Raw genomic sequence first — 24,982 nt, 5'->3', positions numbered from 1 at the left:
GGATGAAAGCCTTGTATGTGGTGAGGAGCTCAGGTGTGCCAAGGAAGGACTTCGCACGACGGAGGATGCCCAGTCAGCGACTGGCTTTGGAGGCCAACTGAGAAATGTGATTTTCCCAGGAAAGATCATGGAAGATAGTGAGACCAAAAAGCTCGAGTGACAGAACTTCTTTAAGAGGATTGTTGAGAAATTAGACGGGAGGGTTTTCCAGAGAGTCTTTTCAGAGAGACATAGTGAGAGTGTGAGATTTGTCAGGATTGAAAGACATGGTCCACTTGTTTGACTAGTTTGTGATTTTGTCCAGGTCTGCAGAGAGTGAAGAGGCTGCTGCCTGCCGATCTGAGGGTTGGGATATGGAGCGGCAGAGAGAGGAGTCATCAGCAAAGACATAGAGAGGATTTACCAGAGAGTCGGAAAGATCATCGATGAATACCAAAAAAAGCACAGGGCACAGAACACTGCCTTGAGGAACTCCAGCCTGAACAGGAAGGGGAGATGAGAGAATTCCATTCAGGGCCACACGTTGACTGCGATCGGAAAGGAAGTCTGCAAGCCATGTGTGGAGATTTCCATTGATACCATAGGAAAGTTTGGTGAGCAGAGTGGGGTGCCAGACCATATCGAAGGCACGAGATACGTCAATGGAGACAGCTCTAATTTCCTGTTTGGCGTTGAGGGCCCCCATCCATTGTTGAAACAGCAGCAGCAGCATGTCCAGAGTAGAATGACCTGGTCTGAATCCAAATTGATGATCAGAGATCAAGCCATTGGAGAAGAGGAATGAGGAAAGAGGAAAGAGAAGAACCTCTTGTGGTTAAAATGCCAAAATCAAGACACTCTGCGCACCTTCACTCCTTCATTCCTCTTTTCTCACGCCTCTGGAACAAACTCCCTCACTCTCTTCAATCACACTCCTCCCTCCAGGTCTTTAAAACAGCTGTTCACCACCATCGCTTATATTCCCCCATCCAAAACCTTGATCTTTTCTACCCCCGCTAATTTCACCCCAGATCCACTTTTTTGAAATACCAACTTCTTTCCTGGAAGTCCTTGCAGTGTCCTTGTGTTTTATACTCCCCCCCCCCCCCCCATTCCCATGCCTCCTCCCACCAATCCCTCTCCCTCCCACAGATCTCCTGATGTCCCTGCTCTCAAATGGTGTTTGTATGCTTCCCCTTCTCTCCCCATCTTGTCTACCGCTCCCCCTATTATATGTTTTATGTGTCTTTTTTGATTTTTTTTGTGTGATAAATGTTAGCTCTTTCACGAGCCTCGATCCTGTATACTGTACAACAACAACAACAACAACAACAACAACAACAAAAAAAAAACTCTGCCCTGAGGTCCTCATGAATGTCCACCGTGATATTCACCAATGCCTGCCCCAAGGCTTTCAAGAATCTTTGTCCCGAGGACATTCATCAATCCGTCTCCCCACGTGCTGGTGACAGATAGCAGGGGAAGAGCCCATTCCTCACTGGGCACGACAAATTTGTGACATCATTCTGCAGCTGTCATAGGTTCTGCTTGAGTTTTTAGAGGAAAAAGACACAAGACCCCTCAACTTAGCTGTATCTAAAGCAGACAACTCCAACCCCCCTCACCCCCCCCCAGTCAACACTTAATGACTCATTACCCCCAAAACAGACACTTACTACAGGTCAGACATTCTAAAGTTCTATGAACATGTGCCTCTGCCTCACACTTTGCTCAGCTTGCCACCATGGAAATGAAGGCCTTCAAGATTATTGGATTCTGCAGGCCTGCCACTCTCCCATCACAGACAGGTCTCTGTCTTCTACTGCATCCTTTTTGGTCTTTCCCCCTCTGCGCTTTCCGTGCTTCCCTCCACATCTTCCCCCTCCCCTCTCAGGGTTCTGTAATGTGACACTCCCAAAATCCAGAATCACTGCTCACCTCCACTCATTCGTTCCTCTTTTCCCCCACATGTGGAAACAACTTCCACATTCTCTTAAATCTCAATCTTTCCTCAAGGTCTTCAAGACAGCTGTTCGGCACCATTCTATCCCCGTAAAATCTCCCACCATGCCCTAAAATTTCCAGTTTTTCCTTCATGAGAGTTTGCTTCTGTATCCATCTTGTCTAACACCTGCGTCCTCCCCTAATCCCCATTCTTACCCTTGTTTGGCAGTCTCCGTCTATTTAGTCCTGCTTTTGGTGCCCCCCTCTTTCTGTTGTTCCTTTTGATCTGTTGCGTCCTGATCTGTTCTGTGTTCTTGCTCTTCCACAAGCCTTGACTGTATCCCAAAAAATTAAATAGATACACAGTGTCAACCATCTTAATCTAACTACCTTCTTCTCTCTCCCCATAAATGTAGCTATATTGATAGTTTATCATGATAATCAAATTTTAGTGATGTAGTTGATACGAAATAGCAAAACATTTGTAAGATAGTGTATTAAAAAAAAAAAAAAAAAAAAAAAAAAAACCCATACAAATGATGAAATATATAAATGCACATAATATATTTGCACAAAAAACAAATGTAACCATCTGGAATAAGGTGAAAGAAAATTAGGATCCAACGTTGAGCACATCGATTAATTTGAACCTGGGATCACAGGATGATGTTAAATCCATCCTTAACACTGATCTGAACATTATGCCATCTAACCCCACAAACAACTTCAGATGGTATTCATAGAATATTTACCCTGCACAGTCAAATTGGTGCGAGCCAACTCTTGTTTTTGAAGGGTTTTTTTTCTTTGATCCAACATGGCTGCAAGGCCACGTGAGTGATGACATCATATATTTATCTTCTCTAATATAATTGTTGGGTAGATCACGCTCAATAAATTTCAAACTGATCATACCAAGTGTTATCCCTGTCGAATTATGACATCATAATTAAGGCACCAATGATATCATTAACAACACTGATTCCCCATGCGGAGTTATTTACAATGAGCCATCCTTCATTTTTCTTCCATGGAACGGTTTTGGAGAAATAGAGGTGCAACGTTTTTCAGGTTTTTCCAAGATGGCGTCTATACCACGTGACCCATAACGTCATAATTATCATTAAAAGAAATTCTACAGGAGGAGGCACTCTATGGTGAAAATTTCGTGTCCATCAGACCAACAGTTGCAGAGAAAAAAAAATTCATACAGATTGGATGAAGTGTTATATTTGTTGAACTATGTCATAACGAAGGCACCGATGACAACAACATTAACATATCGTAATCCGCACGAGTACTTGACAATGAGTCGTGTTTAAATTTTCATGGACTGGTTTCAGAGATGTAGAGGTGCAAAGTTTTTTCCAAGATGGTGTCCATACCAGGTGAGCTATGATGTCATAATTATGAAGTAACAAAAAATATACAGGCGAATGCACTCCCTATGGTAAAATTGTGACAATCGGACCAATGGTTGATGAGGGAATAAATTTTTAAAATGCAAACACGCACGCACGTACGTACGCCACACACCCGATTGATTAACCCTGCTTTTCGCTTTGTGAGTGCAGGGTAACTACCTTGTAGAGCCACATGCACAATAAAGTTTGATTCAGGGTAGCTGTTTGATTCAATAATGTTTGATCCCAGGATAGCAGGGTAGCTGTTTTTCAGCTACCTCAGGGAGTGACGTGAGTCTATGTGAGTCCCGGGCTCAGCTAGCACCAGCTGATAGTACCTGGTATGGGCCATTCCCAGTGTGTACCCTGGATAAGAATAGGTACACCGTATCCCTGCGTGTCGTAAGAGGCGACTAAAAGGGTTGGCGTCAGGAAGGGCATCCGGCCATAAAAACATTGCCTCAAAAAGAGAACCATGACAATTACAACTACATGTGGGCAGGGTACAGCCCGAAGTGGAGATCGGTTTCTGAGGTTTGGGACATGGAATGTAGGGACAATGACAGGGAGATCAGGAGAAGTGGTGGAAGTATTGGTCAGAAGAAGAGTGGACTTATGTTGTGTGCAAGAGACGAGATGGAAGGGAAGTGGTGTGAGAATGGTGAAGGGTAGGCAGGGACAGAAATACAAGCTTGTGTGGCAAGGGTGCCTGGAGGGCATGAATGGTGTTGGTGTCCTGTTTTCTGAGGAGTTTGTAGACAGTGTGGTGAGTGTGACGAGAGTGAGTGATAGGTTGATGATGGTGAAAATGATGATTGGAAAGCTTTTGGTGAACGTCATCTCGGGATATGCTCCGCAGGTTGGTCGAAGCGATGAAGAGAAGGACAAGTTCTGGTGTGCGATAGAGAAGCTGATGGAAAACGTGAAAGATGAGGAAGTTGTTGTGGTAGGAGGAGACCTAAATGGACATGTGGGAAGGAGGATGGATGGTTTTGACGAGGTTCATGGGGGTTACGGATATGGTGTGAGAAATAGAGAAGGTGAAAGGATTTTGGAGTTTGCTGATTTGTTGATTTGTAATACTCAGTTCCAGAAAGAGGATAAAAAGCTTGTTACATACACGTCAGGTGGGTCGACGACAACCGTTGACTACCTGATGGTGCGTAGGCAAGATAGGGGGCACCTCCGGGACACAAAGGTGATCCCAGGGGAGGAGGCTGTTTCACAGCACCACTTGGTTGTCTGCGACGTAAGGGTGAAAGGTGCGAGGAGAGCTCGGTGGGTGAAGTACCAACCAAGAATGAAGGTGTGGAGGTTGAAAGAGGTGACAGTAAGGGAGGCATTAAAAGAGAGGCTGAATAGGGTCGAGGATGATGTGGTTGAGCTTGAAAGTGGTTGGATGTCAATGAAAGCTAGTCTGTTGGGAGCCGTTGGTGAGGTATGTGGATGGACAAAAGGACCACCGAGGCACTCGGAAACATGGTGGTGGGATGATGAAGTTGGAAAGAGGATTGACGAGAAGAGGAAGAAGTTCAAGGAGTGGCAGAAGGCGAAGGGTACGGGAGCAGAAACAGCAGAGCATGAAAGTTATAAGGCAGCCAGGAAGGCTGCAAAGAAAGAGGTAGCAAAGGCGCAGGAGGCATGTAGGAAAATGTTCGGAGAACGCTTGGATTCGGAAGAGGGTCAGAAAGCAGTATTCAGGATTGCAAAGCATATAGCGAAAGAGAGGTGTGATGTGATTGGGGTGAGTTGCTTGAAGGATGCAGTGGGACAAATCGTTGTCGACCCAGATGGAATTAAAGGAAGATGGAAAAGATATATGGAAATGCTGTTGAATACAGAGAATGAATGGGATGGCAACATAGAGAGTAACCCAGTTTTAGGACCGGCAGAGAAGATAACTGAGAAGGAAGTTGAGGAAGCGATAAAAGCAATGCAGGGTGGAAAAGCGGGAGGGCCGACGGGAGTTGTGGGAGATATGTTGAAGGCAGCAGGAAGTTGGGGTGTGAAGAGAATGACAGAGATCTGTAATCTGGTGGTGAAAGAAGGCCGCATTCCAGTGGATTGGGAACCGAGTACCCTCGTCCCTCTATACAAGGGGAAAGGTGACCCTCTGGAGTGTGGCTCGTATCGAGCGATAAAGTTATTGGAGCATGGAATGAAGGTATTGGAAAGGGTGTTGGAGAGGAGGACAAGGAAGAAAGTGAAGATCGATGAAATGCAGTTTGGATTCATGCCAGAAAGAGGAACGACTGACGCGCTTTTCATTGTGAGGCAGTTGCAGGAGAAGTACATGGAGAAGAGGAAGAAGTTGTTTCTTGGGTTTGTTGATCTGGAGAAAGCATTCGATCAGGTTCCACGCAAAGTATTGACATGGGCATTGAGGAAGTTAGGAGTGGAGGAATGGTTGATCAGAGTAGTGATGGCAATGTACAAAAGAGCGTGCACAGCTGTAAGGACGAAGGACGGGAACAGTGGTGAGTTTGAGGTGAAGGTGGGAGTGCATCAGGGGTCGGTACTAAGTCCACTACTATTTGTAGCTGTGATGGAGGTGCTGGCTCAGAACGTAAAGGAGGGTTTACCGTGAGAGTTGTTGTATGCAGATGATCTGGTGTTGATTGCGGAAAGTATGGATGGACTGAAGGAAAAGATGAACACGTGGAAGGAATGTATGGAGACAAAAGGTCTGTAGGTGAATATCGGAAAGATGAAGGTGATGGCAAGTGGTAAAGCATGTGGTGAGGTGGAAAGAACTGGGAAGTGGCCCTGTGCTGTGTGTAGGAAGAGTGTCGGAGTGAACTCCATTCAGTGTACAATGTGCGCTGAGTGGGTTCATCAAAAATGTAGTTGTCTGAGAGGGTCATTAACCAGTGTGGCAGCTACATTCAAATGTAAGGTGTGCACAGAGGGAGCTGCAGATGGAGGAAATGTTGAGTTGGATCTTGGAGACGGCGTGAAGCTGGAAGGTGTGAAAACATTTTGCTACCTCGGAGACATGCTGAATGGAGAAGGTGGATCAGACTCGGCAACGGTTGCTCGAGTGAGATGTGCATGGAAGAAGTTTCGGGAATTGAGTGGCGTGCTGATGATGAGGGGAGTGTCGTTGAAGCTGAAGGGAAAGGTGTATGCTGCATGTGTGAGAAGTGTTATGATTTATGGGAGCGAGACATGGGTAATGAACGTAGAGCAGCAACGAAGGTTGGAAAGGGTGGAAATGCGAATGGTTCGACGGATGTGCGGAGTATCGTTGAGAGAGAGGAAGACAAATGATGAATTGCGAAAGATGATGGGAATAGAGCCTGTGATTGATGCTGTGAAGAGGAACAGGTTGAGATGGTTTGGTCATGTGTTGAGGAAGGATGAAAGTGACTGGTTGAGAAGAGTGATGGAAATGAATGTAGAAGGAAGTAGAAGACGGGGAAGACCGAGAAAGACTTGGCTAAAGATGGTGGAAGAAGAAATGCAGGCAAGGGGGTTAACAAGGAGAGATGCAGAAAATAGGGCAAAATGGAGAAGATTGTCATGGGGACCGCAAGGCTAACCCCCGCTCTAGCAGGGAAAATGGCCTTTAAAATGCATGTTTATGTGTTGTTATGGGCTCCTTGTACAAGGTAATGGATTCCCACTGCCTTGTGGGGGAAGATTATTTAGGCTAAGTCTATGAGGACACTCACATCAAACCACACCTGTAGGTCAGCTGGGGCAGCACTACATCATGGATAAATGTGCCCATGAAAGTCAGTGGTGGCACAAATGTAGGCATCACTGCACAGCATCTGCAGGCAACTGTGTCCACTTTAGACATCAAGCGCAGCCGTCATCATACCGACGACGTGGCCAGTCTGCTGCACCTACATGCATCATACTTCACGTTGTATTTACTGCACCTGCAATCAATGCTGCTCATAGGGAGTGGGAGATGAGAGTGGGAGAGGGATACCACACACCTCTATCACTTTAATTGCTTCTCTACGCAGGTTATTCCCTTCGTTGGTAACAGCTCACCTGCTCACCTGCTCACCATCCATTTTTACCCAAGTAATGCGGTGAGGGAGCAGTGATGTCGGGGATATGCAGAGGATGCTGCTGGGAGTCCCTTGTCACGAGTTCACACATATGGCGGTCCAAGTGTGATTGTCGTTTCATCATTGACCAGGAGCAACAGTGACATTCGAATCCTGCTTGGGCGTCAGAGTAGCACTGCTCTCTCCACATGAAGGGGGTATAAAAAGTTCCCCAAAGAAAGCTCGCTCCACTTCGGCTTACCTGCCTACAGTGGCAGATTGGTCATCCATTTCTACGGTCGAGAAATAACAAATAAAAATAAATTAAAAGACAACAAGAAGTCTAACAAATGTAATACCAAGAAGCTAAATTTCGGTGCCTGGAATGTGAGCATGCTGCAAGACAACAGCAGCCACCTCAAACGTCGAAAGGACATTGGCCACGAATTGGCACGATGTGGGATAGCCATTGCAGCACTCAGTGAGACCCATCTACCTGGGATATGCCATCTTGAAGAACGAGGCTACGGTTACAAGTTCTACTGGAGCGGCAAGCCAGAAAGTGAAAGTCATCAAGCAGGTGTTGGTTTTGCGATTAAAACCAAACATATAAACCTTATACAGTCACGTGAAAAAGTAAGTACACCCCATGTAAAGTTTTGACTTTTTCAACATATTTCAACATACAGCTATTTGATCTTCATCTATCTATAATTCCAGCAATCTCTGTGTGTGTGTGTGTGTGTGTGTGTGTCTGTCTGTATGTATGTATGCGACCGCTGTTTCTCGACAACTACCGATCCGATATACTTGAAACTTGCCAGGTATATTGCTGGGGACCCGAGGATGTGCCTTTTCAAGGTTTGAAATTAATCGGACAAGTGGTTCCCAAGGTATGGTCACCGTACTCGCAAGCCGTTCGCTTCGGCTTTGCGAATTTACCAAACCATTTCATGTAAATAGAGGGGGGGGGGGGGGGGTTCTGTGGTCGTTGCGAATGGACCAAACCATTTCATGTAAATAGAGGGGGGGGGGTTCTGTGGTCGTTACTGCCACGTGGTTTCAAAGTTTTTTTTTGTTGTTGTTGTTTGCACGCATGTTTTTTTGCACGCACGTACGGGCAAGCACGTACGGGCGTGCCCGTACGTGCGGGCACGCCCTAGTTTCAACAATATTGATAGATAAAGGTGATATAATATAACAAATGTCATGAAACATTTACATTTTGTAGTCCATTGTATAATTTAAATAAACATAAATGCAAATTTCACATGTGGAAAAAGTAAGTACACCCTTGGCTCTAATAGGTGGTATTGCCCCCTTTGGCAGAAACAACCTCAAGTAGGCCTTTCTTATAAGTCTACCAGTCTCTGACATGGACAGGGAGAAATGTTTGCCCACTCCTCCATGCAGAATTCTTTCAGCTGTGGGATGTTTGAGGGGTTTCTTGCATGTACAGGTCGTTTCAAATCCCCCCCACAACATCACGATGGGATTTAGATGCGGGCTTTGACTTGGCCATTCCAGAACCCTCCATTTCTTTCTTTGCAGCCATTCCTTGGTGGATTTACTGGTATGTTTAGAGTCATTGTCATGTTGTAAGGACCACCTTCGGTTGAGCTTCAACTTTCCGAAAGATGGCCTCACATTATCCTCAAGCACCCTCTGGCACAATGAATAATTCATAGTGGATTATATGATGGTGAGCTGCCCAGGCCCTGATGCAGCAAAGCTGCCCCAAACCATAATATTTCCACCACCATGCTTTACAGTTGGTATCAGGTTCTTGTGGTCAAATGCTGCCTTTGGTTTTCGCCAAACATGTCTTCTGCTACTGTGGCAAAATAGCTCTACCTTTGACTCAACTGTCCAGAGCACATTGTTCCCGAAGTGTTGGTCTTTGCCTCGGTGTTCATTGGCAAACTTTAGTCTTGCCCTGATGTTCTTTCTGGACAGCAAAGGTTTCCTCCTGGCACACCTCCCATGTAGATCAAATTTGTGCAGCCTCTTTCTAGTGGTGGACTCATGCACTTTGACATCAACAGTGACGAGAGCTGCCTGTAGGTCCCGTGATGACATTCTGGGGTTCTCGGAGACTTATTTCAGCATCTTGCGGTCTGCTCTCGGGATGAACTTGCTGGGGCGGCATGGCCTGAACAAGTTGGCAGTTGTTTGGAATCTTCTCCACTTGTAGATGATCTTCCGGACAGTCGAATGATTCATTTCAAATTGTTTGGAGATCTTTTTAAATCCCTTCCCAGACTCGTAGGCATCTATAACCTTCTTTCTGAAGGCCTCGAGAGCTGTTTCGATCTTGGCATGGTGACGCCGCACACTTCAACAACAAAGAGCAAACCAAACTAAATGTCTGAGATTTAATAAATAAGACAGGTTCCTCCAAGATCCTCTCCAACGATGTTCTAATAATTTGCACCTGAGCTGGTGCACCTGATTCTAATTTTAGGTATTTGAAGTAGTGATAAATGTAGGGGTGTACTTACTTTTTCCACATGCGAAATTTGCATTTATGTTTATTTAAAATATACAATGGACTACAAAATGTAAATATTTCACGATATTTGTTATATTATATCATCTTTAAATATCAATGTTGTTGAAATGAAGATCAAATAGCTGTATGTTGAAATACGTTGAAAAAGTCAAAACTTCACATGGGGTGTACTTAACTTTTCACGTGACTGTAGATGTTGTCCCAACCGGTATCAGTGAACGTCTCATGACTGTGTGACTCAAACTTGACAATGAACACGATGCTACCACCATCAGCGCATATGCCCCTACCATGACGAACACAGATGAGGTCAAAGAGCAGTTCTACGATGACCTTTCAGCAGTCATACAGTCACCATCTCATTGTGACAAGCTAATTTTGTTGGGGGAATTCAATGCCCAAGTGGGACGTGATTATGTTGTATGTGTTATGGATCCATGTTACGGATCCGTCACTTCCGCCTTTGTTGTTATTATATACTTGCAGGATTATTAGTTTCAGGTCATATTGTTGCTACGATTTTTGTGTGAAATGGAGATGACTTTAGTGAAAGGTGAAAAGTAGTGCTTGTGAAGGAAAAAGGAAGCCGCGGCAAAGAGGCCGGATGAGGGGTGGAGGAGCTTAGCAGAGAGGAGACGGCCATGAGAGAGAGATACAGCGGTGAATCGCATCGAGCTGCGAGCTGACTTTTTAAAATATTGGTCACGAATGAGTTGAGGCTTCCCGTGAAAAGGATTGCCTGTGCCATCGTCACATATTGTGATTGCAATTAAACCTGCGTCTCAGGTTTTATCACCAAGGGTGAGTTATTGTTGGAGGGAGTTAGCGCCTCCAGTACAGGCATATACGCCATTTTGCCCTCGAAGACACTGTCCGCTTGGTGCATCTTGTTTTGTCATTGGGATTTCCATATCGACCTCATCGTGTTGATTGCCGTTGGTTCCCATATCGGCTCAATTCCCATAATCGACCTCTCACCGCGTAACTCCTCCTCCGCAGTCGTGCCAATACCTGCCTGTTCTCGTCGTTCTGCACGGCTCCAACCAGCGTGGGGATCCGTGCATGGACTTTGGGGAATGTTTCATTCCAATCACGTTTGGCGTGTCATGAGTTCATTGGTTTGAGAGCATTGGGGGAATGATGGTACCATTTTTTTTTTTTTTTTTTTTGTATACAAGATCGAGGCTCGTGAAAGAGCGAACATTAATCACACAGAAAGACAAACAGACACACAAAACAAATAACATCGGGAGCGGTAGACAAGATGGGGAGAGAGGGGGAAGGACACAAACACAACATTTGAGAGCAGGGACCGAGAGACATGGAGACATCGAGAGAACTGTGGGAGGGAGAGGGCTTTGGGGGGGAGGCATGGGAAGGGGGGGGGGGGGGTGGGAGAGGTATAAAACATATGGACACTGCCAAGACTTCCAGGAAAGAAGTTGGAATTTCAAACAAGGTGGATCTGGGGTGAATTAGTGGGGGTAGAAAAGATCAAGGTTTTGGATGGGGGAAGATAAGAGATGGTGGTGAACAGCTGTTTTGAAGTTATTAGTTTCAGGTCATATTGTTGCTTGCTACGACCATCATATGTATTGTTCATTTGATGAGTGATATTTTCATTGTACTTTCTTCAAGAGTTATTATTGTGTACTAGCAACGGTACCCGCCCTATGGGCGGGGCTTCAATTGGGAGGCCCAAATGAAAAGGCAAAATATCAGAAATTGAAGGTTTTTTTCTTTTAAACGATTCAGATAAACATCCGTTGAATCATATCACACGCAAATCATGAAAATCTAAACAGTACATGGCGCCCATTTTGAAAAAAAATTGAATTCTGCAAAACGGAAGTGGCCACTGCACGTTTTTCTCAGTCGCACGTTTATGTGTGAAGAGTGCGCGCCGAATCTGTAACACGGAAGCGGCCGCTACACCTGTTTCTCAGTCGCTTTGCACACACTGCCATGTTACTTCGGAGCCGCACATTTATATAGGAAGAGTTCGTGAGGAGTCGATCTACTCTCTCCTGGTACGTATAATTTCAACAAAAGCCACATCACTGTTCATATCGGTAAATATTATTCCATCATGTTTGGAAAAACTGGAAAATTGGAAAACTTGGAAAAACAATATAGCCTATTTTACTCCAGGGGGTCCTAGGATTACCCACCCAAAATATCATTGCGATCGGTTCAGCTGTTTTTGCGGTACATTCGAACGGACAGACGGATGGACATTTGGTGAATTATAGCAAGATGTGAGAGTTCTTAATACAATTACTTGTTTTGTTCTACAATTGCATTGGTGTGGTTTTACCATGGTTTATTAGAACACTTCAAATAACAAGTCTTTCTGCCGCATTCCCTCTCGAGACTCTGAGGTGCACTGTAACTGGTGTTTTGGGAGGAACAGGTAATACACGGAAAAAGGTGATCGGACACCACGGCATCAGCAAAGATAACTCCAATGGCACTCTGCTGCTGGCACTATGTCCAACCAATGAACTCGTCATTACAAACTCATTCTTCCAATAAGCTGATAAGGACAACGTGACATGGATGCATCCATGCTCTAAACATTGGCACCTCATTGATTTTGCCATTGTCAGGCAACGTGACTGGCATGATGTCAAGCACACACGTCATGAGAGGCTCCGACTGTTGGTCCGACCACAGGCTTGTTAGGAGTAAAATGTCACTCAAGATCAAGACTCCCGTGAGAAGGCAACATCTTAAGCTTGCTTCAAAGGTGAACACCCAACAGCTTGGATGCAGCGATGTGCAATAACAGCTTCAGCATCATCTCAATGCCACCTTGGAACAAATGGATCTGACCACTACAAATACTGAAGTGGGACGGGCCATTTAACAAGACATCACTTTCAGGGCAGCTTCTGACATACTCTGTTTCGTGAAGCGTAGTTTGACAAGAACGCCTCCCAGATCAACAGTTTACTTAACTCCATGAATGCGGCTCATCTTTGCTGGATTGATGACAGAGGCTCAGCGAGTAAACACTCCTCTTACCTGCAACTTAGGAGACTCGCACAATCAAGACGACGTTCAATGAAAGACAGCTAGCTGGTGGGCAGCAAGAACAGAAGAAATTTAGGAGGCAGCCAATAAAACAAAGAATTTCAGGTCTTCTGTGCTGGTCCTAAAGGCAGTTTATGGAACATTTTCACATGGTATTGCCGCACTTTGTAGCTCAGATGGTCAGCCCCTTATCACAGATCCAAACAAGATCCTAGAGTGTTATGCTGTACACTTCAAGGATATCTTCAATGGCCCCTCCTCCATCTCGGATGCGGCCATTGTCTCTTCCACCAGCGGCCTACATTAGAAGACCTTGCCCACACTCTAGAGATGTCACCTGGAAAGGCCCCTGGTGATGATGGTATCCCCTCAGAGGTTTTCAAGTTTGGCAGTGCCAAACCTCTCACCTGACGGACCCAAATGTGGGAGAACTACAAGCCAAATAAGTATTCTAGTTTTTTCTGATCAGGTGGATAGTAGGTGAATCGTCGCTGGCATTGTGACTTAATTCTTTTGTTTTAAATTCATTTCTCAGGATAGGGTAACTCATACGGAGGCAATGTTAGACCACGTCTTGTCATGGTTCCTTAAAAACCAAGCAATGGTAAATTAATTTGTAAAATAGGGGGACATAGGTAGAGATATATATTGTTGTGTTATGATGTATTTCCACTGTAGAGTTCATCTATATGACTCATTTGTACCAAGCGATGTATTGTGCTTTGAAATATGGTGTTAGAATTACTCATCGGCCTAATATTACATCCAATGATCCATTCATATGATGCTACATACATGACGAATTATGATTGAGGAAACGTGTATATTTATATATCGAATGAATGTTTTCAAACGAATGTTTTTGAAGGACATTAGTCTCTGACCAAAATGTTGAGACCTAATCTGCCTGTCTAATCTGCATGAACAATGCTCTGTATTCTTGAAACTGATTGCAATGTTTGCACGTCCTCTGTGACTCCTCTAGAGGTCAAATTGACCATTGTTAACTTTTGAAAGCTAATTAACTTGAAATGCAACTTTCACTCTGCTCTTTGTTTTACAATCTGCATATCTTTCCATGCAAACCTGCGGTGAAACAGACTTCCATTGTATCAAGCAACTCCCTGCCTTCGGGTTCGGACAGCTATGCAAATATCCCTTCCCCCGGTTTGGGATCTCAAAGGAATATAAGGACTGATTCTTGAGACAATCAGTAGAGCGAGCTATGATGTCGGGCAAGCATCATGTTAGTCTCTCCGATCATAGTGTGCACATTGATGGTAGTTTTGCCCTGTTAAATAGACGTTTTTAATGAAACGATTCAATGGACCTTTGAGCCAGTGGTCTTTGGGGATAAGACCCATGATTTTCCTCCACTCAACTCTACAATACCATCTGTAATGAGGAATCAGTACCCCAGGTCTTCAAAGATGCCACGATTGTTCCCTTGTACAAATGCAAAGGTACAAATATAGGGTCATGTGTCGACATGATAGGGTCATGTGTCGGCACCTACCGCGGCGAGGCCCTAATATCTCATGCTGGGAAAATACTTGCCCGCATTGTTCTTAATCGCATGTCAACAACAAATGTCAACAGCATCACCCCAGAAAGCCAATGCGGCTTTCATGCTGGACGTTTCACGACCGATATGATGTTCTCTGCTCGTCAACTTCAGGAGAATAGCAAATAACAACATCGTGATCTATACATGGTCTTTGCCGACCTGACGAAGCGTTTGATCGGGTCAGTAGAGAAGGCCTGCAGAAGCTACTGTACCAAGTTGGCTGTCCCACTATCATATCCCTTCACAATGGCATGGTTGCTCGTGTGAGGGACAGTGGGTGCACTTCTGAGTCATTTCCTTTTACCAACAGCACAAAGCAAGGCCGTGTCCAAGCTCCCCTATTATTTAGCATTGCGTTTTCCTTTACGCTTCATGATGCCTTCAAAGATTACACCCGGGGAGTGATGATCCAGTTTCACACCGACGGTAGAGTCTTTAATTTGCAGCGTCTGAAGGCCAAGTCCAGAATCACGGAAATGTTGCTCCTTGATCTACTTTTCGCTGATGACTACGCACTCTTCAGTCATAAGGCCGAAAAAAATATATTGCTGGTCTCTGGTCAGACCAAAGTTCCAGAATTGATGCGGCGATGCAGTTTTTTTTTTCTGTTTTTTTTTTTTAAAGCATGGATTGCACATATAAAGATGTTTTTGGGGTCCTCATGCATTGCGGTCCTCCTCATCTGCCGTGGCGCCGTCCAGAGATAAATTAAAGACAGCCAATGGGACAGGTCGGCCTTTTTGTAAACAATGAACACAAGCGTAATAAGTTATTTTAAAATGTATTTATTCTGAAAATCATTAAGTTCTTCAAGCATATTATAGATTGCCATTTCCTTCTCGAGATCGCCTCGCCGTACCGTCAAACATTCCAATGTGTCGATCGCGTCAACACTGCGCATGCGCAAGTGGTCTAACAGGCCGATGGTCTCCCATGATCTCTTCTCCCAGTCCACCAGATTATCACAGACACTTACAACTTCATGACAAACGCGATAGGTTCCAGGCCTAACTAACGAGACCACCCGCAGCTCTCTACGCCTTCTGGTTGCTTCACACGAACCCGACAAAGCACGTCTTCGTTTCAATAAATGACAATATCCAGCCGATTGGATTCATGACGGCACGGCACACAAAACTACTCGTATCTTTGGAACGGCTGGTTGGATTTGGACAAACTAAACGTAGTCTTGTCGAGCAGAACCGTGCGCGAACGTCGATACCAATGACGACCCGCACATACCCGTATTTCCCGAGATAGCGCGCCGGCCCGGCAACAACAGGCGCGCGCTGTTGTAGGTACCGTTGGAAATTATAAAAATAAAAATAAAAAATATTGACACGCAGGGTCAAAATCGATGCGCGCGCTGACCAGAGACCGGAAATACATTTTTCTCGGCCTAAATCTTGAAGATATGCAATTTATTGTCAACTCCTTTGCGCAATCTGCTCATCGCTATGGCCTTACTATTAGCCTCAAGAAGACTGACGCTATGCTTCAGCTGAGACCAAAAGGTGTGTATACCGTCCCATCCATTACCATAGATGACATGCCACTCAAAGTTGTAGATAGGTTCCGCTACCTTGGAGGTGTCCTCTCTCAAAATGCAATGATTGACGACGGAGTAACATCAAGATTCGGTAAAGCATATGTGTTCTTTCGAAGATTGGCGCATTTGGCATTCACCTGGACACCAATATCAGTGTCTATGGTGCCGTTGTCTTATCGACGCTCCTCTACAGTTGCAAATCTTGGACACCCTATTGTCGCCATATCAAACGCCTTGATAAATTCCATATGCGATGCCTCTGCAAGATTCTTGGCATCACCTGGCGAGACAGAATACCAAACACCTCAATCCTAGACCATTGTCGTATCCAAGGAATTGAGTGTTTCCTTATGCAAGCCCAGCTTCAGTGGTCAGGACACTTCACATGCATGGAAGACCATAGAACCCCAAGAGCACTTTTCTAAGGAAAACTTAAACTCGATAAATCGTCACAAGGTGGACAAAGAAAGTGCTATAAGGATGGCCTTAAGTCTACACTCAAGTCTTGTGCCATTCCAGTTGTCACCTGGGAACATCAGGCCACAAACAGGTCAGCTTGGCGTAACATTTGCCGCAAAGGCATGGATTACTTTGAATGTAGGAGACTTGCTATTGAGAGACAGCGGAGGCAAGAAAGGAAAACCTGCCAACGTCCATCTCTGCAAGGACCAGTCTATACCTGCGATGTTTGTGATGGATGCTGTGGGTCCCACATTGGACTGTACAGCCATCGCACGACTCACAATGCTGAGTGAGCACGCCAACGAAGGGAAGAGATTCGTCGAAAACGACATATCATACCATCATCAAAGTTTGATTCACAAGACCACAGCCTTAACACAAAGCAGCCTGCAACTTTCACGAAAGACAAAGACAGGATTATGAAATATATAAAGAAAAAACATGGATGCAAAAGCAAAGACTAAAGGCCAGTATCAGTAACCTAAAAGAGATCACAACAAGATGAAGAAAAAGAGGACGAAGCTATATGAAAATGCATTGTTGAAAATTAGAAGAATACGATAAATGTTATAATGGAAATTTGCAAGGTTATGAAACTCACCTTTCCAGACAAATCATCAAAAAGAAGCAACTGAAACAAAGGATAAGCATGCCATAAGTGAGTGTTCGTTTCCTTCCCAGGAAGTCCGTGCTCCAGGATGCAAATAATAGGCCTGGAAAGGTAAAAGAGAAAAGAAAACTACAGATACATTTAAAGTACACCATCCCCATGCCAAATAAATAAATATCCTCCAGCGCGGCATTGCCAAGGCGCCTTCGGTGCCCGGAAATACCGCCATGCAGCTCATAGAGGCTGTATTGGGAAGGAGAGGTGTACAATAATTATTGATTAATTAATTGCATAATTAAAATCAACAAATAATGATCATACAATATTTTCTTAATCAATTGACTAATAGCATACCTAAACCACCGATGCTTCATCAGAAGCTGTAATTTTTTGATAATTAATTAAATAAGTCATTAATCTGAAAAAATCAATTAATTAATTGATTACTCAATAAATAATTAATCCATTAATTGATCAATTAATACATTTAAAAAATATATCCTTTATAGCCACATGATTTTGTCACTGTCGTGTCCAAATATCAGCTTCCTAGCTCAAAATGTGCCTGATATGTTGCCCAGATGAGAAAGAAAATAAATAAATGATTAATAATGAAAATAAATAAATAATAATCATAAAATAATTAACCAATTGGCTAATAGAATACCTAAACCACCACAGTTTCATCTGAACCTGTAACTTAAAAAAAATAAAAATTTATCTAGTCATGAATCAAATAATTAAATAATTAATCGATTAATTAAAAAATACATAAAAAATACCCTTCACAGCCAAATCACTTGGTCATTGCCCAGATGAGAAAGGAAATAAATAAGTACTTAATTAATGGATAATAATTAAATAACGAATCAATCAATTGATTAATCAAAAAACAAAAAAATAACGTTTTGCCAAAGCACTTGCTCACGATTGTGCCGAAATTTCAGCTCCCTAGCTCAAAGGATGGCTGAGATATCGCCCAGACAAACAAACAAACAAACAAACAAACAACCAGAGTGAAAACCGAGTACTCCCTTGCAGCGTGCGTCATTGCCGGACCCCCTTCGGTGCCCGGCAATGACGTCATGTAGCGCTTGGAGATGGCAGAGGAAAGGAGCGGTGTACAATTAATGTTTTTAAACTTGCTTCTTTGCCTTATGGTAATCAGTCCTTAATCCAAACAAAAACTCCTGGTTGTCAATTCATATTGTTTGGCAAACTGCTTTAAGTTTACAAAGTACGATGGATTCTGGCTGTGGCACGGTCAAACAGAAGCAGTCGTTACTCAGCCTCCAAATATCCCTCAAGGTCTTGTTATGATGCTCAATTAATGTCGTCAAGTTGGAGAAATCCAGGATTTTTGGTAAATTTGTTATCAAGCATGTATTATGTGCATGCACAATTCATGCATGCCCCCAAGCTTGGGGGGCAATGGGGTGTTCTTATTGTACACCATTCCTTTCCCATTCCATCCCCAGGCACACCCATTGATGATCCGCCTTGGCTGTGAAACACCGGGATGACGGTTTATAGCTAGTATTAAGTTTTGATAATGTAATCACAATTATTCCCCTAAATAAAACGTTTTCTTTTAAAATGGCTATTCATCTCTTACCTGGAAACTCAGCAAGTGTTGTCCACAGTATGTCAAGATAGTCTTTGCGGGTGAGAATGTGACACGGACGTACGCAGTTTGAATCTTCTGCATTCACATAGTCAAGCACTGCAGGTAAAAACGTTGTACTTTAAGATAAAAAATAAAATCGAGGCTACACTTCCAGACTGAGGATGAAAAAAAAAAAAAACATTGTTAGAGGAAAATACCATTTATTCATGATTTTAAAACTGCACCATGTCTTCACGGGTTTGTTGCAAGAATAAGCAGATGCTTTTGGGTATTTCAGATTGTTACCTCTGCTACCTGAGGTGGATGCAAGTTGTGTTTTCAACCCTGTCTGACTTTGAATAGGATATCTCAAAAAGTTGTGGATGAATTCGGACGAAATTTGGTGGAGAGCTTTGGCATGTGACAAGGATGAAATGATTAGATTTTGGTGAAGATTCGGATCCGGATCTGGATCTGACAATTCTTAAGCGATTCTTCACCATTGAGTGATAGTGCCAAGAACGATATAGAGCAGGATATCTCAAAAAGTTGGGGACAACTTAGTACAAAAATTGGTGGATGAGTTGGGTAGGTGACACGAACAAGCCAATTAGATTTTGTTTCAGGTCCTAATCCAGACCGACCTGTTAGTGGGATACAAAACATAGTGTTCAGCTTGGCGGAGATATGCGCTCTACCGAATGCCATTCTAGTTTTAAAATATATTTATGACTCAGCCGACGAAGTCGCTGAAGGCATTATGTTTTCGGGGTGTCCGTCCGTCCTTCCTTCCATCTGCCCGTAGGGTCTAAAACTAGTTTTTATAAGCAACCATATGTATGATTGAGATGAAACTTTCAGGGTATGAGTGACACCCATGCAGAATGTTTCTATGATAATTGTGAAGTCATAGGTCACGTGGTATGGCAGCCATCTTGGATTAAAAGCAAATAAGTAAAAAACAATTTCTCGGAAACCGCTGAATGGAAAAAATTGAAACTTGGCACATTGTCAAGTACTCCCAATGGGGAACAAAAACATGATAATGATGACATCATAGGTGAAGTGGTATACCAGCCAAAAATGCTTTAATCGAATTCCTTATCCTAAAAATCTGAAATTGCATGCACATGATCTATGACCCATTTGTATTGAAATATAAAAGTTATGACATCATCGGTCACATGGTTTGGCAGCCATATTGGATTGAAGGAAAATATTAAATAACTCGTGGGGTCACCCATGGGAATACCATGGGCATGGACGTGTGTGACATTTGGATATCTTCATTTAGATGCTGCACATTCAGTTTTACAAAATGGGTGCTGGCAATTTATCAGATCCACAAATGATGTCATGTACACAATGTATTTACTTCTGATAACATGTGAATGCATGTGCATGTGAAGGGGATTTCATTCAATCCCCATCCTGACGGGGGAAGTAATGTTCCAGGCTGAAGACACTGTGACCCATTTCCCTGGTGGCTGGTTGTCGGACTTTGAAAAACTGTTGACACAAATATCCCATGATTGGCCTTGGCGAAGCATTCTTTCCAGATGAGACTTATCCTGCCTTGTCAACTTTGTACAATTTCTCTTCAAGGCGGCACTCTGTGTCCTTGGGAAGGGATTTGATCACAGGACTTTGTTTTGAGTTATTTGATCTTTGAGGGAAGTATATCAAGCCGACACGGGTTGTGGCTCGCCGAGATGTTGGGGCCGGCTGTGTGAGGAACATGTCACTGTGATGTGGTGTTACTAGCCTACATGCCATGCCAGCGTCTTCCATGCATGCATTCTTATCTATAATAAACCTCTTGTGCACTGTCCGAGATTAACAAGGTGCTTATTACTGGGAAAGGGAATCAAACCCATGACAAAGCTGGTGACGAAGGATGGGATTCACCCGGAGGGGGGAGAGACGGCGTCATTGCTCGATGACGGCAAGGTTTCCGGGCGCCCTATAAAGAGGTGAGAACTTTCTCGGTAGAATGGTGAGACTTGCCGCCATTGAATGAATGATTCTGTCTTTGCTTGATCTCCGGCGCGGATCTGAATGAAAGGTAAACGGAACGGGCAGGGTGCAGAGATTTGTTAAAGATAAGGGGGGTAAGATTCAAGTGGCTTGGGGCCCCGGGCACTTGAGAGTTTCCAGGAGGCTTGGTTAACAGCCTGGACACTCGGACGCGCTGCGAGTGCTTCAAAGAGGCAGCCTTGAAAGAAAAGCTGTACACTCGCATGCACACCCGGGACACCCTGCTGAGAGGCCAGAGAGGGTACTCTGCCTTGAGGACCTGAGCGACGGCAACACTCTACGGGTACTGTCGTGCACCCATCTGTGGGGGGGGGGGGGGGTGATGTAAGGCACAAATAAGGGGCACCCGCTGTAGCCTAATGGGTTACGCAGTAAGGGAAATATATTCAGCAAGATGAGTAATGGACAAGGATTATCTGATGGCCCGAATGTCCCCGAGGACGGGCCAGCGCGGATTTTATGCTTAAAAAGCATGGGGAAAAAGCTGTACTGTGGAATGCATGGACGCGGGGAAGCAAAAATGACAGATTGGTGTTCCCGATGGAGGGGACATTTAAACGCAAGTGCATTGAAAATGTACACAAAGTATTGAGTCGAAAAAAGGAAAAAGAAAAAGATCACTACATGTAAAGTACACTGGAAATGGTTTGGCTGGTGGGCTGAAGATTGCCTCCGTAGAGAGGATAGATCTGTAAAGGCCAGCTTGAGGGGAAGCCTTCAAAATGCACAGAATACCACAGGGGAAGTGCAAAAGATGCTGCCGGCAGTACGACAGGTAGTCACGGCAGGGCCTCCTCGACGGGGAGGAAGACCAGTGGAGACTATAGAACCACAAGGGAGACCAGCCCAGCTGGGGATGGGAGTGGCTGGGAATCCCTACCGAGCCCTAATTGCAGAACTGGCCCAAATAATGGAACCAGGGAAAGGGCCCGAATCAGTAGCCTCGGCAGTGGCGCCGCAGCTCCGATGGCCAAGGTTCGGGCCCCTCCTCTCGTTGCCTACCCCCCTTTACCTGTCCCTATCCCTACCCTTACACCATTCTCCCCCACCAACCCGTTCGGTAGCTCATTCGCTACGTACCCCTCCGTAGCGGGGGTCCAGATGGGAATGGGAAATTCAAAACCCATGGAGGGACTCCCTCCCCTACTAACTATGCCAACAGGCGAAATAGGGCTGAGACCCCCAAACACGGAGAGGATCCAGGCTGCGCATACTGTACATGTACCATGGAGGGAAACCGAGTCGAGTTGAGCGATGGAATGAACGATGAAGCCCCTGTTAACAGAACCACACTGAGCGAGGGGGAGGTTAGTTGAATGGTTTGTGAATTACGGCCTTAATCACTGGGACGTAGGGATAATGTGCAACCACGTGCTTCCGAGCGGAGTTTGGTGACAGGCAAAGTTAACTGCCAACTGGCCGGAGGACCAGCTGGTAGGCCAGGAGGATGCGGACTGGAGAGCCCTGGTCAATACCCTTTTCAATGCGATACGGGACGAGCTTCTGCCGCCTGACCAAGATTGGGAGAAGGTTTATGAAAATTCCCAGCAAAAGGATGAGAGGGCCAGTGATTTTTTGGACTGACTAACACAGGCTCTAGTCACTCATGGGGGGTTCACAGATGTAGCGACTATTCCGCAAATTCTGCTCACAAGTTTGTTCATGGAAGGACTTTTTCCCCCTGTCCGAAAACATTTGAAGTATGTGATACTCGATTGGCGGGCAAGGAGAGCGCATGACTTATGCTCGGCCGCCGACCAATGTCAAAGCTAGGGCAGTATGCGAGGTTGAGGTACAAGAATAGATGTTACAGATGTTGATACAAGAGCGAATGGTGGGGTGGGGGAGAAGAAAAGGTCAGGCCCCCAAGTATTGGCAAAAACAGCAGGAGGAGGATTCAAATAGCGATGGTACAGAGATCCCAGGGTTTCCGCCAGAAGGTTTCGGCCCAGGATGGGCAGGTGGGACCGGCGGTAGGCTGGCCCCGCGTAATTAGGCCCTCCGCACCACCTGTGCCATTTGGAACATGTTTACAGTGCGGACAGGTGGGACATTGGAAAAGGGATTGCCCTAGAAGGAAGCAAGGTGGCCAGAGGTGGAGGAGGGAAGGCATGCAAGGAAAAGGTCTGTCGTACCCCCCTGGTCCACAACAATGTTGACTGGAGAAGGGCTGCCCCTCCGCCATCTGCCCCCTCCTGACGGACCCTTTCAGATGAGCCAACATATAATCTGAAGATAAATGGTAAGCCAATGCATTTTTTAGTAGATACCGGTGGGACGCGTTCGACTATATGGGCAGATGCCTTACCTGGCGCGCCGATATCAGGTAAGCAGATAAAGATAATTGGAGTGTCCAGACATAGCGGAAGTATTTCGTTATCGGAGGAACCAACAATACAATGTGGACCGCTAGAGGAGCGACACACTTTCCTTTTGGCTGCAAACACTCCGATAAATCTGTTAGGACGAGATTTGCTGTGTAAATTAAGCTGTCTAGTGCGCTGTTCCCCAGATGGGTGTATTTAGAAATGCCCTCAGAGAATAGGTCAGAGGTTCTATGCATGTTGATGCGGCCCGCCCCAGAGGTATGGTGGTGGAGAATAGTTTCTCCTGATGTCAGAGAAATAATCGAACACGTAGTACAGCAGGAAATGAAAATCGACGAAATTCGAGAATGGATGGGGAAACAACAAATTAACCCTGCGGAAATTTTTGATCTATTACATTGTACAGCATACTGTGACTCGGAGGGTACGAATGAGAACTATGCAGGAGAGGTGGAGGGAGAGTTGGGGTGTCAGTCCAACTTGATTGGGAAATGTATGGACAGGAGCGGAGGGTATCAGAGTCTCGGTGGAGTTGACGGCATCCCAAATGGAATTAACGCAACTTCAAAATTGTTTGGTTCCACATGTTTCAGCAACAAATGCGATGGGCCGTTGGCCAGAAGATATAGGGCCGATGATTGCTAGCTTAAAGCAGCACTGGACAGGTCAAACCATATTGGCCAATGGGGGAACGATCACAAAGTTGGCAAATCAGGAAGGGTATTGATGGACGGGGATGTGGCCGACAATAACTGGAGTGTTTGAGCAGGTCACACGACAGTCCAGTGAGAAAAAGGTCCTGCAAGATACCACAGACAGCAAATGGGAGCGCTTGAAACAGGTGCATCCGTGACTGTTGACAAAGCACGATAATGACGTCGGGAGGATCCACCAAGCAACGCCCGTTTGAGTCACCATTGGTAGTCACCCTGTAGAGCCTATCCTAAGGTACGCCAATACCCCATTAGACAAGAGGCCGCAAAGGGTATTGCCCCGGTAATTGACGCCTTGCTAGAGCAAGGTATCCTGGTTGTAACGCAGAGCCCGTGTGACATGCCGATCCTTCCGGTAAGGAAACCCGGGAAGACGTCATGGCGTTTTGTGCAAGATCTCAGGGCCGTAAATAACTTAATTGAAGGAATTGCCCTGTAGTACCCAACCCCACCACCATTCTTGCTACAGTGCCTCCGGAGGCAGAATGGTTCTCAGTGATCGATCTGTGTTCCACCTTCTTTAGTGTCCCTATGCATCCAGACTCAGTTTTTGTTTGCATTTACATATGAGGGGTCAACAGTATACGTGGACCGCGTTGCAACAGGGGTTTTGCGATAGTCCGATATTGTTTTCTAGGGCGTTGCAACAAGACTTGGGGGACGTGGTGCTGCCTGCACGATCGACATTAATTCAGTATGTTTACGACTTGCTAATCTGCGCTACCACCAAGGAGGGATGTTTGACGGACACAGTCGCCTTATTGATGGCGCTTGGGAAAAAGAGCCACAACGTTAATAAGGATAAATTACAGTTTTGTGAGCCCAGTGTAGTTTACCTGGGCCACACCCTGAGAAAAGGAGAGGGAACTCACCAGGGAACGCAATGAGGCGGTTCGAGATATCCCTAAGCTGCGGACGAAACGTCAAATGCGCCAGTTCCTCGGTACTGTGGGATATTGCCAGGAATGGATAGCCGATTTTGCACCCGTCTCGCGATCCTTGCAGGATGCGGTGCTCAAAGACACACCTGCACAGGTGGAGTGGAGTGAAGAACGATTACATAGCTTTGAATACCTCAAAAAGGCTTTAGCGGACGCTCTAGCATTAGGCCTCCCAAACTATGAGAAGGCATTTGTACTTTATGTGCATGAAAGAGGGAGGTTTGCCCAAATAGTGCTGACCCAGCGACATGGTTTGAAGATGAGTCCGGTGGCATATTATCGTTCACGGTTA

The 24,982-nt window shown here is 45.1% G+C and overlaps 1 protein-coding gene across 7 annotated transcripts in view; it reads right to left on the bottom strand.

The window, feature by feature from the left end:
• LOC137430365 (synaptic vesicle 2-related protein-like) overlaps window positions 1-24,982 on the bottom strand; it is a 183,798-nt gene that overhangs the window by 16,071 nt on the left and 142,745 nt on the right. For 6 of the 7 annotated variants that reach the window (XM_078780609.1, XM_078780612.1, XM_078780611.1 and 3 more), the window contains 2 exons: window positions 18,682-18,789; window positions 17,058-17,169 (listed from right to left, as the gene is read on the bottom strand). In XM_078780609.1, the coding sequence (XP_078636735.1) occupies window positions 17,058-17,169; window positions 18,682-18,789 (220 nt within the window). Of the gene's footprint in view, window positions 1-7,486; window positions 7,624-17,057; window positions 17,170-18,681; window positions 18,790-24,982 lie in introns of those variants that run through there. The other variant, XM_078780615.1, reaches the window with a different exon arrangement.

Source organism: Myxine glutinosa, chromosome 6, assembly GCF_964187855.1.
Source record: "Myxine glutinosa chromosome 6, kmMyxGlut1.1, whole genome shotgun sequence".
NCBI classification, from domain to species: domain Eukaryota; kingdom Metazoa; phylum Chordata; class Myxini; order Myxiniformes; family Myxinidae; genus Myxine; species Myxine glutinosa.
The sequence above is the reverse complement of the archived record's forward strand: the minus strand, read 5'-3'. Positions and strand labels throughout refer to the sequence as shown.